Raw genomic sequence first — 14,024 nt, forward strand, 5'->3', positions numbered from 1 at the left:
AATTTTTCATCATAATAATCTGGGGTGGGGATGGAAAGAGGATGAGAGTGTTGATAAAATAGGACTAGCCATGGTGGTAATTGTTGAAGGTAGGTGTCAGGTATGTGGGGGTTTATTATATTACTGGCTCTCTTTTTTGTGTATACAGTAGTCCCCCATTATCCTTGGGGGATGTGTTCTGAGACCCCCAGTGGATGCCTGAACCTGCAGATAGTACCGAACCCTATATACGTACTATGTTTTTTTCTATCTAATAACCAAGACAGCTACTAAGTGACTAACAGGAGGGCAGCGTGTTCAGCGTGGATATGGTTCACAAAGAGATGATTCGCATCCAAAGCCAGACAACGTGAGATTTTATCACACTTAAAACTTATGAATTGTTCAGTTCTGGAACTTAACTATTTAATATTTTCAGACCCTGGCTGATCATAAGAAACTGAAACTGTGGAAAGCGAAACTACAGATAAAGGGGGGACTGCTATACCTGAAAGTTTCTACAATAAAAAGAAAAAGAGTCACCAATGACCAATAGTAATTTATAAAAATGACTCAGGAATTATGTGAATAAAAAATAAAAGCTTCATATAGTAATATTGAGAATGAAAAAAGTTTTAAAAATTGATATTTGCCAAAATTTAATAGGATGTATGGAGAATAAGAAAAGGTTTCTGTTAAAATCAGTCAAAGTAGCTTTCTGTTCAGAGGACATTATTAATTATAGGAAGTTAAAATATGAAAGAAGAACGCTAGTTACAGAAAACCCCTAAAAATAGTACACATGCAAATCCTTTGCCAAATGTATCTTGTAGCAAAAAGCTTGCTCATATTAAACAGCTTACTAAAATGGAGTTATAATTTTTCCTCTGATTCATCATTTTATTCAACTTAAAAGGCATGTTTCTTTCTGTGTTTTTTTAGAAGAGGGTAGAAGACATTCTAAAAATAAGCATATGTTGTTTAAAGTTTGGAGACAGAAGAGACTACATTAATTATGGAACTGCATCTTGTTGAACTATGTGAAGTTGGTGCTTTTGTAGGTCAAAAAAGACCCCCAATCATCAGTTTTTGTATGGTTCAACCTACATAAAATGTTCTTTTCAATGTTTATTAACAAATAAAAATGAAAGTCCTGACTCCTAAGTTCCTATAATATCTATATAGAGCCTAACTTTGGGGAAACAGGTGGAGCTTAAATGTGTGTGTGTTAGAGATAACCTTCGCTGCAATTTTGGAATGAAAGCCTAAATTTAAAATAAATTTTTATAGCAGTCAAAATTAATATTGTCTCGTCCATTAAATCCTTGTCTCATAACTGGAGACATTAGAAACAAGGGAGTGTTACAGAATATGGAAGATGTTTGAAGAGGTAGGCCTGAGAGTTATCTAAAAGTTTATGTGTCATTCAAAAGAACTTGTACGTGTTATTTTAGGACTTATGAGTATTAGAAGCTACTGAAATCAAGTCTGAATCTTTTTTTGTGTTTGGTGTGGTTGATTCTTGATGAAGATCAGGTATTCTTCTGACAGTTTAGGATTGAAAGGTTCATCCCTGGAATAGCCCACAGTGTGGGCAGAGGAAAAACTAATTTAATCAACATAATTAAGGTGTTGACAGAGAATACCAGTAATGTGAGAGAGGTTCAAGAGCAAAGACCAGCTGAAAAGACTAATACAGTTTCTATTTCCTTGCTCCTTTGTAATTTCCAAAACACTTTTTTATAGATTTATTCTCCCTTTGTAGAGCCCTCTCAGGCTTAGGCCTTGCCTCTGTCTACACTCTCACCCAGACACTCTCTTCCAGCTCTGTCTTTGCTTATGTTTTTGCTTATGTCACGAGGGGCCGATGACGAGATTTCTGTCTCCAGCCCCAGCCTTGCCCTGAGCTCCAGAGTCGTGATCTAACCGCTTATGGTTGGAAAAGCAGCAGAGACTCTGCAGTCAAACATCTGCATGCAGGTGCCACCTCAGTCACTTATAACCTCAAGCGAGTTATATAACTTAGTAACATTAAGTGCGTTATTATATGTAAAACATTGAAAATGTTGACAGGTATGATATTCTAGTTGTTGTTATTCCTGGAATCTCCATTTTGGATATGTACTGGACACCTCAGATTTAACATAAGCAAAACACATTTTTTGTTTTCTTCTCCTCAACCTATTTTCTTCTCTGCCTGTTATATCAGTAACTGACATCAGTATCTGCCTGTTTTCCTTTATTCTTCCCTCCCCCCATCCTCTATAGCCAATCCATTACCAGCCTGTCTTCAAAATATATCTGAAATTTGTCCATTTCTCTCTGTCTATACTGCCACCACCCCCCTCATCAGAATGTGGTCGTATTTCATGTGGATTACTGAACTGTTTCAGCTGACCCTCCTGACCCAGGCTTCATCTATGCCAGCCTGCCTTCAGCTCTTGGAACATTCTGAGCTCATTTACCTGTTAGGGTTTTGCTAATTCCCTCTGGCCCAGATGTTTATGTGTATGTTACCCCATGTCATTTAGATCCTAGCTTGAACATAGCCTCCTCAGGGAGACCTTTGTGACTGCCCAGTCGAAGCAAACATACCCCCAAGACACTTTCTGTCATATCATTGGTGTTTTGGTTTTTTATATCCCATTTATTTTTCATAATTGCCTTTTGTTTATCTACCCTGACCCTAGACATGCAAGCTCCATGAGTGCAGGGAGTACAGACTCCGTAGTCCGAATCACCCGCTGTATCTAAATGAGATTTTTAACAGTGCCTGGCATATAGTTTAACAAATATTTGTTGAATGAATGTTAAATAACTTCGTGAGCAGTTTTGGAAGGTAGAGCAGGTGGTAATTTTACACATTTTAACATACAAGAGATGAAATCTCACATCTGTTGCTGCTAATGCATGTTCTCAAAACTAATTGGTGGCTGAAGCAGGATTTGAACTCAGCTATTTCTGTGTTTCAGTTTCCACTACATGTAGTTGGGGACAGGTCAAGACCAATAGAGAAAATGGTTTCTAGCAGAATATGCCCTTGTGGCTCTTCGGAATTCTTTTCTTTTCAGGTTTCAGTAGCAGGGTAAAAAAGACAGCTTGAAGTTTTGTGGTGGACCAACAATATGTGCTAAGAGATCTTTGAGTAGGGCTTCAAAGTCTCCTAAAGTTTATGAAAAAGCATACGTACTTCTGCAGGGTGTGTGTGATGCGTGTCTGGGCATAGCCCGGGACCCTGGCTGGTGGGAACAGCACAGCAAGCGTGCTGGGAGCCTGCATACCTGCAGGGCCCTTCGGAGAGTGCGAAGAACAAAAGGGCCACAGTCCCTCCCCTCCCAGAGCTCACAGTCTAAGGCAAAGGTGGGCCATACACAAATACCTAAAGAAAGCAGAATTTCAAATGTTACAAAAGTTTGGAAGAGGGATACCCAGAAAACAGTATCAAGAGTGAAGAGATGAAAAAATAAATGATGAAGATTTTTAATGCTCTTCAACTGAGGAGGGTTATGTTTTGTTTTGTTTTGTTTATTTTCAGATATTTGAGAAAGATCTGTGGTAATAGTTTTATTTCCACAGGTATGGAAACTAGGAGAAATTAATTTTGGAAGGGGCATAGGGAATTTATTTCTCTATGTGCAAAGTATTGGAACAGGCTACAAAGAAGAGTATGTGGTTCTAGGGTTTATGCTTTTATACGTATGTATGTATATGTGTGGGAGACAGGAGTGAAGCAGACAGGAGTATGTTCCAACTCTATGATGTATTTGATATAAGTTAAACATCAGTAACTTAAAAAATCTGTGGTGTTTCTTTGGACTCTTGAAGTGTTTGTGGCATGATTCCTGATGGACTGACTTACAGAAAGAAAGGTGTGTGTGTAAAAGTAGGTTTAGGATTCAGACGGGCAGTTGTTCAAATGTTGCTTTTGGTTTTTTTAATAGATAGCATTTTTTAATGTGATTTAAACATCAAAAATATAAAAGGGCATTCAGGGTAAAGTCTTTCTCTTGTTCTTTTTGTCTCATTGCTTAGTTCTCATATAGTTTTCACATACCCTGCTTCTAAATTCTTATCTTTCCAGAGAATTTTTATGCATATAAATGGCAACACATACACACACACACACACACACACACACACACACACACACACACACACACACACACACACACACACACTCCCCTATACATTTTAACCTTTGTGCTGTCTGCTCTCGTCAGCACTTAGAATGGTGCTTGGCATGTAATAAGTATCCCAAACCTTTGTTGCTTTGTTAGATGAAAGTCAGAGTTTTTATACTTTCTACGTTTTCTAAAATTTGCTAAGAAACATATTTTGTTCTGTGAAGAAATGAACAATATATAATGTTTTATTTTATATGTTTTCTTTTTGTGTTTTGTTTCTTTGTTTTTAGCCCCCTGTGCTGTCAGGAATCTACAGGACTTGGCTCGTATTTACATTCGACGCACACTTAGAAATTTCATAAATGATGAGATGCAGGCAAAGGGGATTCCTCAAAGGGCTGCACCCAAAAGGAAAAGAAAGAGAGTTAAACAGAAAATTAACACTTATGTATTTGTGGGTAATCAGCTTATTCCTCAGCCTCTAGACAGTGAGGAGGATGAAAAAATGGAAGAAGATAACAAAGAAGAGGAAGAGAAAGATCCCAGTGAAGCCATGAAGCCAGAGGAGCCACCTCAGAATTTACTGAGAGAAAAAATCATGAAGCTGCCCCTCCCTGAATCTTTAAAAGCTTACTTGACATATTTTAGAGACAAATAACTTAGATCAAGAAGAAAGAATGCCTACTGATAATTCCTTTAGTCTTGAAAATGTAGTGTGTTAGGAGTTAAGAGAGAGAATTATTTCTTTCATCAGAACGAATTATAGTGGAAAAAAGTATAACTTGTTTCTGTCAGTAACAAAAATGATGTGTTCAATGATTAAAAAAGAATCCCTTTTATAAAATATATTTTTCTTTAAATCTTGGAAAAATGCTGTTCTAACTCAGTGATTTCAAAGTGGAATGCAACAATAGCCAAGACTTTGTGTACTATAAATCCTTTTCTGATTCCTTTACAGATTTGTAGTGGTGAGGGTTAGATTTCATTTTATATAAGGTTAAAGAATTGTTAAGCTTATATAATTTGATCTGAATTGCAGTTGTTTGCATTTCCTCTATGAAACTTTGTTATCTAATAAGGAAATCAAATGCTTTGTAGATCTATTTACCTTTTGTTGCAATCACTGTTGCTGAGTGGCTGTAGATATATTCCGGGCAATATATGAGTGCAATAGCAATACAAAATATTGAATAATGTAGCTTTAAAAGAAACCCACAAATTTCATGAGATTTCACAGCCCTGCTACTTTTGCTTTTGAATCTATTGCCAAAAGACATGGTTAAACAAATATCTGCTTCTCTCATAGAGATTTTAAGAGCACAGCAAGTGACTATTAAAGTAGAAAGTATAAACTCTTAGTTTGTATGGACCCTTTACATTTTCAGTATTTAAAAACGGGGTTATCTTAACTCTCTAGAATTTAAAAGACAGTCTATTTACGATTGTTTTTTTCTGTAGTTCACTGTATAAAGTATTTGGCTTTAAAAAAAAATCCACTGTTGTGTGTGACTCTTGGTAGGACAGAGAATGAGTGAGTGAGTGTGAGTGATGGCCACTTTCTTGGATGACTCTGAGGATCAGGGCCAGGGCAGACTTGGTCAGCAGATGCACTTTAGCAGATGGAACTTCTAGTTTATCTAAATATTTATCTTTGACAAGGTAGGGCTGAGCTTGCCTCCGTTTGCTTTGGATCTTTCTGATATAAGAAATATTCATGGAAATTATTTGTAGATGCCTTTTGTTTTGAAAGTATGGTTCAGAATCATAGGGTAATCTTTGGGACCTACGCCACGTTCACTTAACTTCCTCCCATATATTTTTTTGAATGTTCCTTTTGGTAAAATTATAATGGTTTTCATTTTTTGCTTAATATCACATACTTAAAGTTATCTATCATTTGAGTTTGTAGCTTATCAGTGATAAAATAGGTAGTAAATGCCATTAGTTTATTTTCCTAGTAAAGCCTGATAACAGTCATTCCTTGTTATGAAAGTGTACAGTGTAACGTATTTACTACTTAGTGTCACATGGGTTATATATTTCTTAAAGGGAAAAATTTGAGCGTATCTCCTATTGCCACCAGCATCGCTATTACCGTAGTTGCTCAGATTTGCTAAAGAGACCCAATCAGCTATAGTGAAAGGATTATTATCTAAGTCAGATATATTGTTTCAAAAATCTCAGCTCCAAAAATTCCACATATCTAAAAACAAGTGTTTGAAATATTCTAAGCCTGAAATTGTTCCAAGTAATTGAGGATATTTTAGTAATGTGAAAGATAATTTCATGGAAGGTATTTTGTTCTCTACCAGTGACTGGGGAGATAGAATTGGGGGTATCTCAACACTTCTTCTTAGATGAGTACTAAGCTGTTATTAAGAAATGCCCCATCTCATTTCTGTCTAGGAAAGAAAAAATCAGTTTCATACTATTGTCATCTGTAGGAAATGTTCATTTTCTTTTGAAGTAAATGTTTGTTTTAAAAGTTTAATCTTGAATTCCTGGTGACCACCTGTTTTTAGTCTACAAAACCGGGGGAGAGTTATCATCTTATCTGTCCCCTTTCCCTTGCCTTTTTTTGTTGGAGCTGGTGTCCAGATATGTAAAGATGCATATTCTTAAATGATAATTTTACTATTTGGGAAAGGGTTTTGTTAAGGATATATTTGAAGACTGACTTCTTCATATTGTCTTTCATTCTTTGACCTTGGCAAATTGTACAGTAGATTTTCCTAATCATTGTATATTTTTTGTCATTGAAATGTATCTTTTGTGTTTTTAAATGTATTCATTTTACAATTGTGACTTTATCATTGACTTTAAATAAGAAATAGAAATAAAATGAAAATTCAAGTAAAAGCCTTTTTATCTATTAATGCAGATATATTAGAAAAGAATATTTTGGGTTTGTGTTTATTTTTTAATGAATTCATGTTTACTTGAGCATGGGAAATTATGCTTTATAGGTGGAGAAGTAGCAAATAAAGATGAAATAAAAGTAAGTGAAAATGATGGGGAAATATAGTCATGGAATTTTACAGCCATACAATAGGTATCATCTAATTTAGGCCTTTATTTTGCAGATGAGAAAACAGGCCTAGAGAGGTGGCATGTTTTGCCTAAGACAGACACCTAGTTAGAGAAAAGGCCTGAAATAGCTTTCAGCATCATATAAATCCCAAGAATCTGTCAGTGATACCTAAGCTACCACAGCTACTTAAGAAGATCTATGCTGCTTATTGGTCAATATATTTGGTTCTAGTATTAAAAGAAAAATGTTATTAAAATAGGATACAGAGTGATTAAAATAAAGTACAAAGCGTGTTAAGCATTGATTTCTAGTTGTTTGAGATGGTAAAAGTAAAGCAAAGCCTGTTAAATCATTGGAAGACTTGGAAAATTATTTTAAATAAACAATTACATACAATTAAGCATCATTCTTCAGCCTGCTTTCCTTTTTCTCTTCTTTTTTAATTTAGATAATCTCGGTACACCTATGGATATATGCTGATTTATGGTATTCAGTTTTCTGTATTTGGACATATCACTTCCTTTTGACTATTGCCACCTCTGAAGAGTATAGCGTTTTTAAAAATTTATTTTTATAAAATAGTACATAGGAAAGATATCTATGAAATATATGTGACGCACAAGTAATAATTAAGTGTACATGTAGGTACGTGTGTGTACCTACCATTAGGTTCAACTAATGGCATTACCATCTCTTGTGTGCCGCTTCCCAATCCCTCCCTTCTCAGGAGTAACCCTTTTGTGTTTATCATGATCTCGCTTTTTGCTGTCATTTTAACCACGTACGCTTGTATTCCTAGACAGTATACTGTTTGGCTTCACATGTGCTGGAGTCATACCGTGCATTCTCCCACCGCTTGCTTGTTCATGTCACCCACCCGCGATTGATCTGTGTTGTATGTTGTTACATTACATTCATGGTTCACAATTTAGTTTTTCATTCTACTGTTGATGGATATTTTTTGTTTCCTCAAATGATTGGGTTGTGAACTTTATTTCACATGTCTTGTGAATATACATGTGTGAGAATCTTCTTAGGGTGTATGTCTAGGACTAGAATTACTGGGTCACAGAAAATGTTTATGTTCACCTTTACCTAGATGGTCCAAATTTGTTTCTCAAAATAGTGTTAACGATATGTGTTTATTCTAGCAACACTTAAATGTTCCAATTATTCCACATCCTCACCTACACGTGACAGAGATTTTTGCATTTTGTAGCATTAGGTATTTTGTAGAGACTTTGTTACTTATTAAGAAAGCTACTTGTTAAGGAGGTTTTTTATCTTCATCTGTTTCTTGGTTTTAGGGTTTTTTCCCTGTAGAGTGCCATTCAAGTCTTCTGTAAACTTTTTTATTGGGTAGGTTTTTTTTTTTTCAAAATTGATTTGTAGTATTTTTTTTTTTTTGGTAATCTTGATATTAATTCATTGTCAGCGATATGTGTTGCAAATATCTTTTCTCAGTTTGTGATTTCTGTTCTCATGCTATTTATGGTATCTTTTGATGAATTGGCATTTTTTATCCTAATTGTCAAATTCGTCTTCTTTCCCATACTCTCAATTCCAAGGTCATGAAAATGATATATTTTCTTACAGAAGTTCCATGATTTTTGCCTTTCATGTTTAAATCTGCATTTTTTTTACTTTATTGACTGTTTGAGGACCATCTTTTGAAAAGTTCCTTTTTTCTTATCTGCAGTGTTAACTTTGTCATAAATTTTCATATGTTTGCACTTTGTGTCTCGGCTTTCTTTTCTGTGTTATTAGTCAATTTGTATAACCCTTTGCTAACACTGCACAGTTTTATTTACTGTATATTTACAGTAATTCTTAATCTAGTAAAATAAAACCCTTCAATTTATATTCCAGGAGTTTTTTGGCTATTCTTGGACCTGTAGACTTTCATATAAATTTTAGAATCAGCTTCTCAGATTATACACACACACGCATGCACGCAACCCTTTTGGGAGTTCCTTGGGAGTCACATTGACTTTATAAATCGGTTTATGCAAGAATTAAAATGTTTATGATATGGAGTCCTCCAATCCATCAATATGGTCTTTCTATCCTTTTGCTTAGGTCTTATGAAATATTTAGATTGGTGCAAAAGTAATTGCGGTTTCGAGCCATAAATTTTAAATCATTATAACTAGGCTCAGACACTATTAATCAAAATAGGAACCATTATAATCAACACATTGTTGCCAATGAGAAATAAGTTTGTTTATTCTTGTAACATAAAAATCCGTGCTTCGGGATTGGATGAACTCCTGGAAAGCATTTTCTGCATCCTGCTGGTTGTGGAAGTATTTTCCCTGCAAAAACTTGGCAAGATATTTGAAGAAGGGGTAGTCGGTTGGGGAGAGGTCAGATGAATATGGTGGAGGAGGCAAAATTTCCGTAACTCAATTCGTTCAACTTTTGAAGCTTTGGTTGTGCAAAGTGTGATTAGTCATTGTTGTGGAGAAGAATTGGGCCTTTTCTGTTGACCGATGCTGGCTGCAGGCATTGCAGTTTTCGGTGCATCTCATCGATGTGCTGAGCGTACTTCTCAGATGTAACGGTTTCACCAGGATTCAGAAAGCTGTAGTGGATCAGACCAGCAGCAGACCACCAAACAGGGACCACGACCTTTTTTTTGGTGCAAGTTTGGCTTTGGGAAGTGCTTTGGAGGTTCTCCATCCAACCACTGAGCTGGTCATTGCCAGTTGTCGTGTAAAATCCACTTTTTGTTGCACGTCACAATCCGTTGCAGTAATGGTTTGTTGCTGCAGTAAGAGAAGCCTACACTTAAATGATGATTTTTTTGATTTTGGGTCAGCTCATGAGGCACCCACTTACTGAGCTTTTTCATCTTTCCAATTTACTTCAAATATAGAACAACTGTAGAATGTCAATGTTGAGTTCTTTGGCAACTTCTCATTTTACAAGGCTCTCGTCTCCTTTGCAAAACTTCTTGACCACCACTGCAGTATAGGTTGGTTAGCAATTTCTGGGCCAAATGTGATGTTGATGTTGTGAGTTGTCTCCCCTGCTTTTACGACCCGAATAAGAAAATTGCTCAGATTTGCTCTTTAACATCATTTGCATAGTCTAAAATAAATATAAAATAAACAGCAAGTAGTAAGTCATTAGCAAAAAAAAAAAATAGTGAGAAATGCACATAAAATGATGTATAACATAACCAACATTTATTTAAGAATGTATTCCAATATTAAACAGCAAATTTCAACAATGCTAAAACTGCAATCAATTACTTTTGCACCAACCTAATATAATTTGACCCTAAGGTCTAGCATCTTTTGTTGGATTTATTTGTAGATATTTTGTTTTTCAATGCTGTTGTATTGTTTATTAAAATTGTACTTTTTTATTGAGTTCTTTACATTAATCAAATCCAACACTGTTACAATTCTAGGTTTTCTTTTCTTTTCTTTTTTTTTTTTTTGAGACAGAGTCTCACTCTTTACCCTGGCTAGAGTGCCACGGCGTCAGCCTGGCTCACAGCAACCTCAAGCTCCTGGGCTTAAGCAATTCTGCCTCAGCCTCCCGAGTCGCTGGGACTACAGGCATGTGCCACCATGCCTGGCTAATTTTTTTGTATATATTTTTAGTTGTCCAGATAATTTCCTTCTATTTTTTAGTAGAGACAGAGTCTCGCTCTTGCTCAGGCTGGTCTCGAACTCCTGACCTCAAGCAATCCTCCTGCCTCGGCCTCCCAGAGTGCTAGGATTACAGGTGTGAGCCACCACGCCCGGCCTTTTCTAGGTTTTCTACATAGAAAATCATATCTTTAAATAAATTTGAGACGATTTATTTTTTCATTTCAGTTTTTTTTTTTATTTTGCCAGATGTTTTAGTTGGGGCCTCCAGTGTAGTGCTACATAGAAGTGATGAACAGGAGCAACCTTATTTCTTATTTTATTGCTTTTATGTGGTCATTTCTTATAATTGGCATGCTGGGTTTAAAAAAATGTTCTGCAGATATTCAGTGTAGTGTTCTATTCATGTCAGTTGAATAAGTTTTAAGATTATGTTGTCCAAATCTAATACAGCCTAAGTAAATTTTGTGTGTGTGCCCACATCTATCCATTGCCGAGAGATATTTGGCAAAATCTTTCACTTTGATGATGGAATGTCAATTCTTTCTCATAGTTCTTTCAATTTTTGTTTATGTCCATTTGGTGATTTGAACCGTAAACATTACGTAGAAGCCCTCTTTAGTCATGTTTTTTGCTTCAGAGTTTATTTCGTCTGATACTCATGTAGCAGTTTTCTTTTGGTTAATAGTAACCTAGTGTATCTTTTTCTGTTCTTATTTTCAACCTTTTTTGTATCCTTATGTTTTTTGCCTGTTTCTTATAAACATTTAGCTGAGTTTCTTAAAGTATTCTGACAATCTTTGAATTTTACTTGAAGCAATACATACATTTATATTCACTTTAAATGTTACCATAGAATATTTTGTGCTGTATACCTAATACAGTTTTCTTTTCTTCCATCTTTTTTTCTTTAAGAATTGATGAATTATTTTTCCTATTTTTTTCCATTATTATTTTGGAAGTTATGCACTTAATTTGTCTGCTCTCTTAGTGATTATTCACAACATTTTAATGCACTCACCTAACTTATCAAAGTCTAAAAAGTTACTCCCTGTCCTCCTTCTAATTGATACAAGGTACTTGAGAACACTTTAGTAAACTCTGAAGTCATCACCTGAAAATTATATGCTTGTATATTGTGTTTTAATTATAAAATTTTAAGCCCCTATGGTATACCACTACTATTGTTTATCTAATTATGTTTCATTAGTTTTACTCCCGTTTACACTTGTCTTTTGCTCATTCTTTCATCTTAGACCATCCCAAGTTCCTTTTGCCTAAAGTTCATCCTTTCGAATTCCTTTTAGTGAAAGACTGTACGTAGCTAACTCTTAGTTTTGTATGTCTGAAAAAGTTTTATTTTGCCTTTGTTCTTGAAAGATATGTCTACTGGTTTTACAGTTTTAAATTGACATGATTTTCTCTAAACCACAAGAGTTAGGATTTCTTTACATTCTGGCTTTCACTGTGGCTATAGAGTCGACTGACAGCAATTTCTTTGAAAGTCATCTGTCTTTGATTTCTATCTGCTTTAAAGATTTTGTCTTGACATTGTTAATATTCTTGTCTTGGCATTGTTAATTTTCTGTAGTTTTGTATAGTGTGCCTGTGTATGAATTTCTTTTAATTTATCCTACCTGGTATTCGTCTTGTAGCTCTTGTATCAGTTCTAGAAATTCTTGGCTACTTTTTTTTCTTACAAATATTTTCTGAATTTTTTTTTTCTCATCATTGAATTTTAGATAATTTTTTCAGATATATTTTTCGATCACTAATTCTCCCTTCAATTGCTTTAAATCTGCCGTTAAACCCTTACGTTGAGTTTTAAAGTTTGTTATATTTTTGAGTTCTGCTTTTTCAAATCTGCCTGGTTCTTATAGTCTTCTGCTCTTTATTAATATGTTCAATTCTCTAAACATACTGAACCTAATTATATACTGAACCTATGTTCATTTGTAACTGTTACTTTTGTATTTTGTGTGTTTTGACTGAGCTTGTATCATAGAACCTTATCTGTGGGAATTATTAGAGGCCTGGGTGGTTTTTGCCAGGCGCTCTCTCAGCTCCTGACTTCTTTAAGCCTCTGCTAAAGGTTTTTCAGGCCATCCAGGTAGAATGGCCCAGAAAATCCATGTGAAGGCTCCATTGGAGATGCCTTACCTCCAGGGAGGGTTTGCTCCCTGCCTCCCCATGGCAAGTTTTGAAATAGGCAATTTTCCTTGGATTCTCTGGGTTGCATAGGTGGGTGGATGGTGGTAGAAGGGAGGGTTATTTCTACTTCATCCTTAAATTATGGCTGTGGCTTTATTTCAAGAGATTTTGGAAATAAGACTCCCCTCTTAGGGCTTTTCTTCTTCCTGTACTCCTGCTACTCCACCACCTGAAATTCATCTCACTTGGTTAAGCAAATGATCTCAAGCTGAACCAGCCTTCAGTGACCATTTACCTTGCTGAGTTCTCCTTTTCACTTCGTGTTTTGGACTCTTGTGTACATCTTACTATTTTCCTTAGTCATGGCACATTGATGCATTACAGAAGTGTTTCTCGATTTTATCTAACACAGTTGTTTTCAGCTGAGAGTTGTCCCAAGGCAGTGTCCGAAAGGACCTGCGGTCGGTAGCAGGCCACGTCACAGGTGTGGTGTTTTGTGCCTTGCAGTTCTTGGCCCTCTACTCACCGCGGTAATCAGTAGATTTTTTTTCATCATCCGTTAGGTTTCTAAAGTGGAAAGTTTTTCATCTTTCCCTCTGGAAAATGCTTTACAAATACAAGGTAATATACATTATATTTTAAACTGAAAACATAAGGCACAAACCTACAGGTCTTTGTCCTCCAAATCAAACACTGGTTAATCATAAGGATGGGAATAAGGAAGCAGTTTCCTTCTTTTTGGTTTATTGGTGTACTCAGACAATGAAAGAGACATGAACAATATCAAACATACTTAAAAGTTTAATTTAAAATCATTTATTCATGGAAAGTAATTTGTTTCTTCAGATCATTTTGTATTTCAATCTTCCCTAAATCACATTTAAATGTGACCATTTTGCCAAAAGAGGGCAGTATTCACCTACAGTAGAATGTAAAGGGACCAAAAAAATTACTGCAGAGAGAAGGATGAATTTACTTTATCCTCATAAGGTTGAGGAAATTTGACAGCATGAGTTCTCCACTCACTAGATTGGTCTCCCAGTCAGATCATATGGGATTGACCATCCAAGTTTTAATTTGTTTTTCTATTATATTTTTAAAAGAGATTTGTATGAAAATGTTAGCCTTTAAAGATAA

General features: G+C 35.5%; 1 protein-coding gene across 3 annotated transcripts in view; it reads left to right on the forward strand.

Annotated features, from left to right (window-relative positions):
• Positions 1-7,540, forward strand: part of PCMTD1 (protein-L-isoaspartate (D-aspartate) O-methyltransferase domain containing 1) — a 69,332-nt gene extending 61,792 nt beyond the window's left edge. For all 3 annotated transcript variants that reach the window (XM_045560410.1, XM_045560411.1, XM_045560409.1), the window contains one exon: positions 4,394-7,540. In XM_045560410.1, the coding sequence (XP_045416366.1) occupies positions 4,394-4,761 (368 nt within the window). In that variant the 3' untranslated portion in view covers positions 4,762-7,540. The remainder of the gene's footprint in view (positions 1-4,393) is intronic.
• Positions 7,541-14,024: the final 6,484 nt, after the last annotated feature.

The sequence above is a fragment of the Lemur catta genome, chromosome 9, assembly GCF_020740605.2.
Source record: "Lemur catta isolate mLemCat1 chromosome 9, mLemCat1.pri, whole genome shotgun sequence".
Taxonomy (NCBI): domain Eukaryota; kingdom Metazoa; phylum Chordata; class Mammalia; order Primates; family Lemuridae; genus Lemur; species Lemur catta.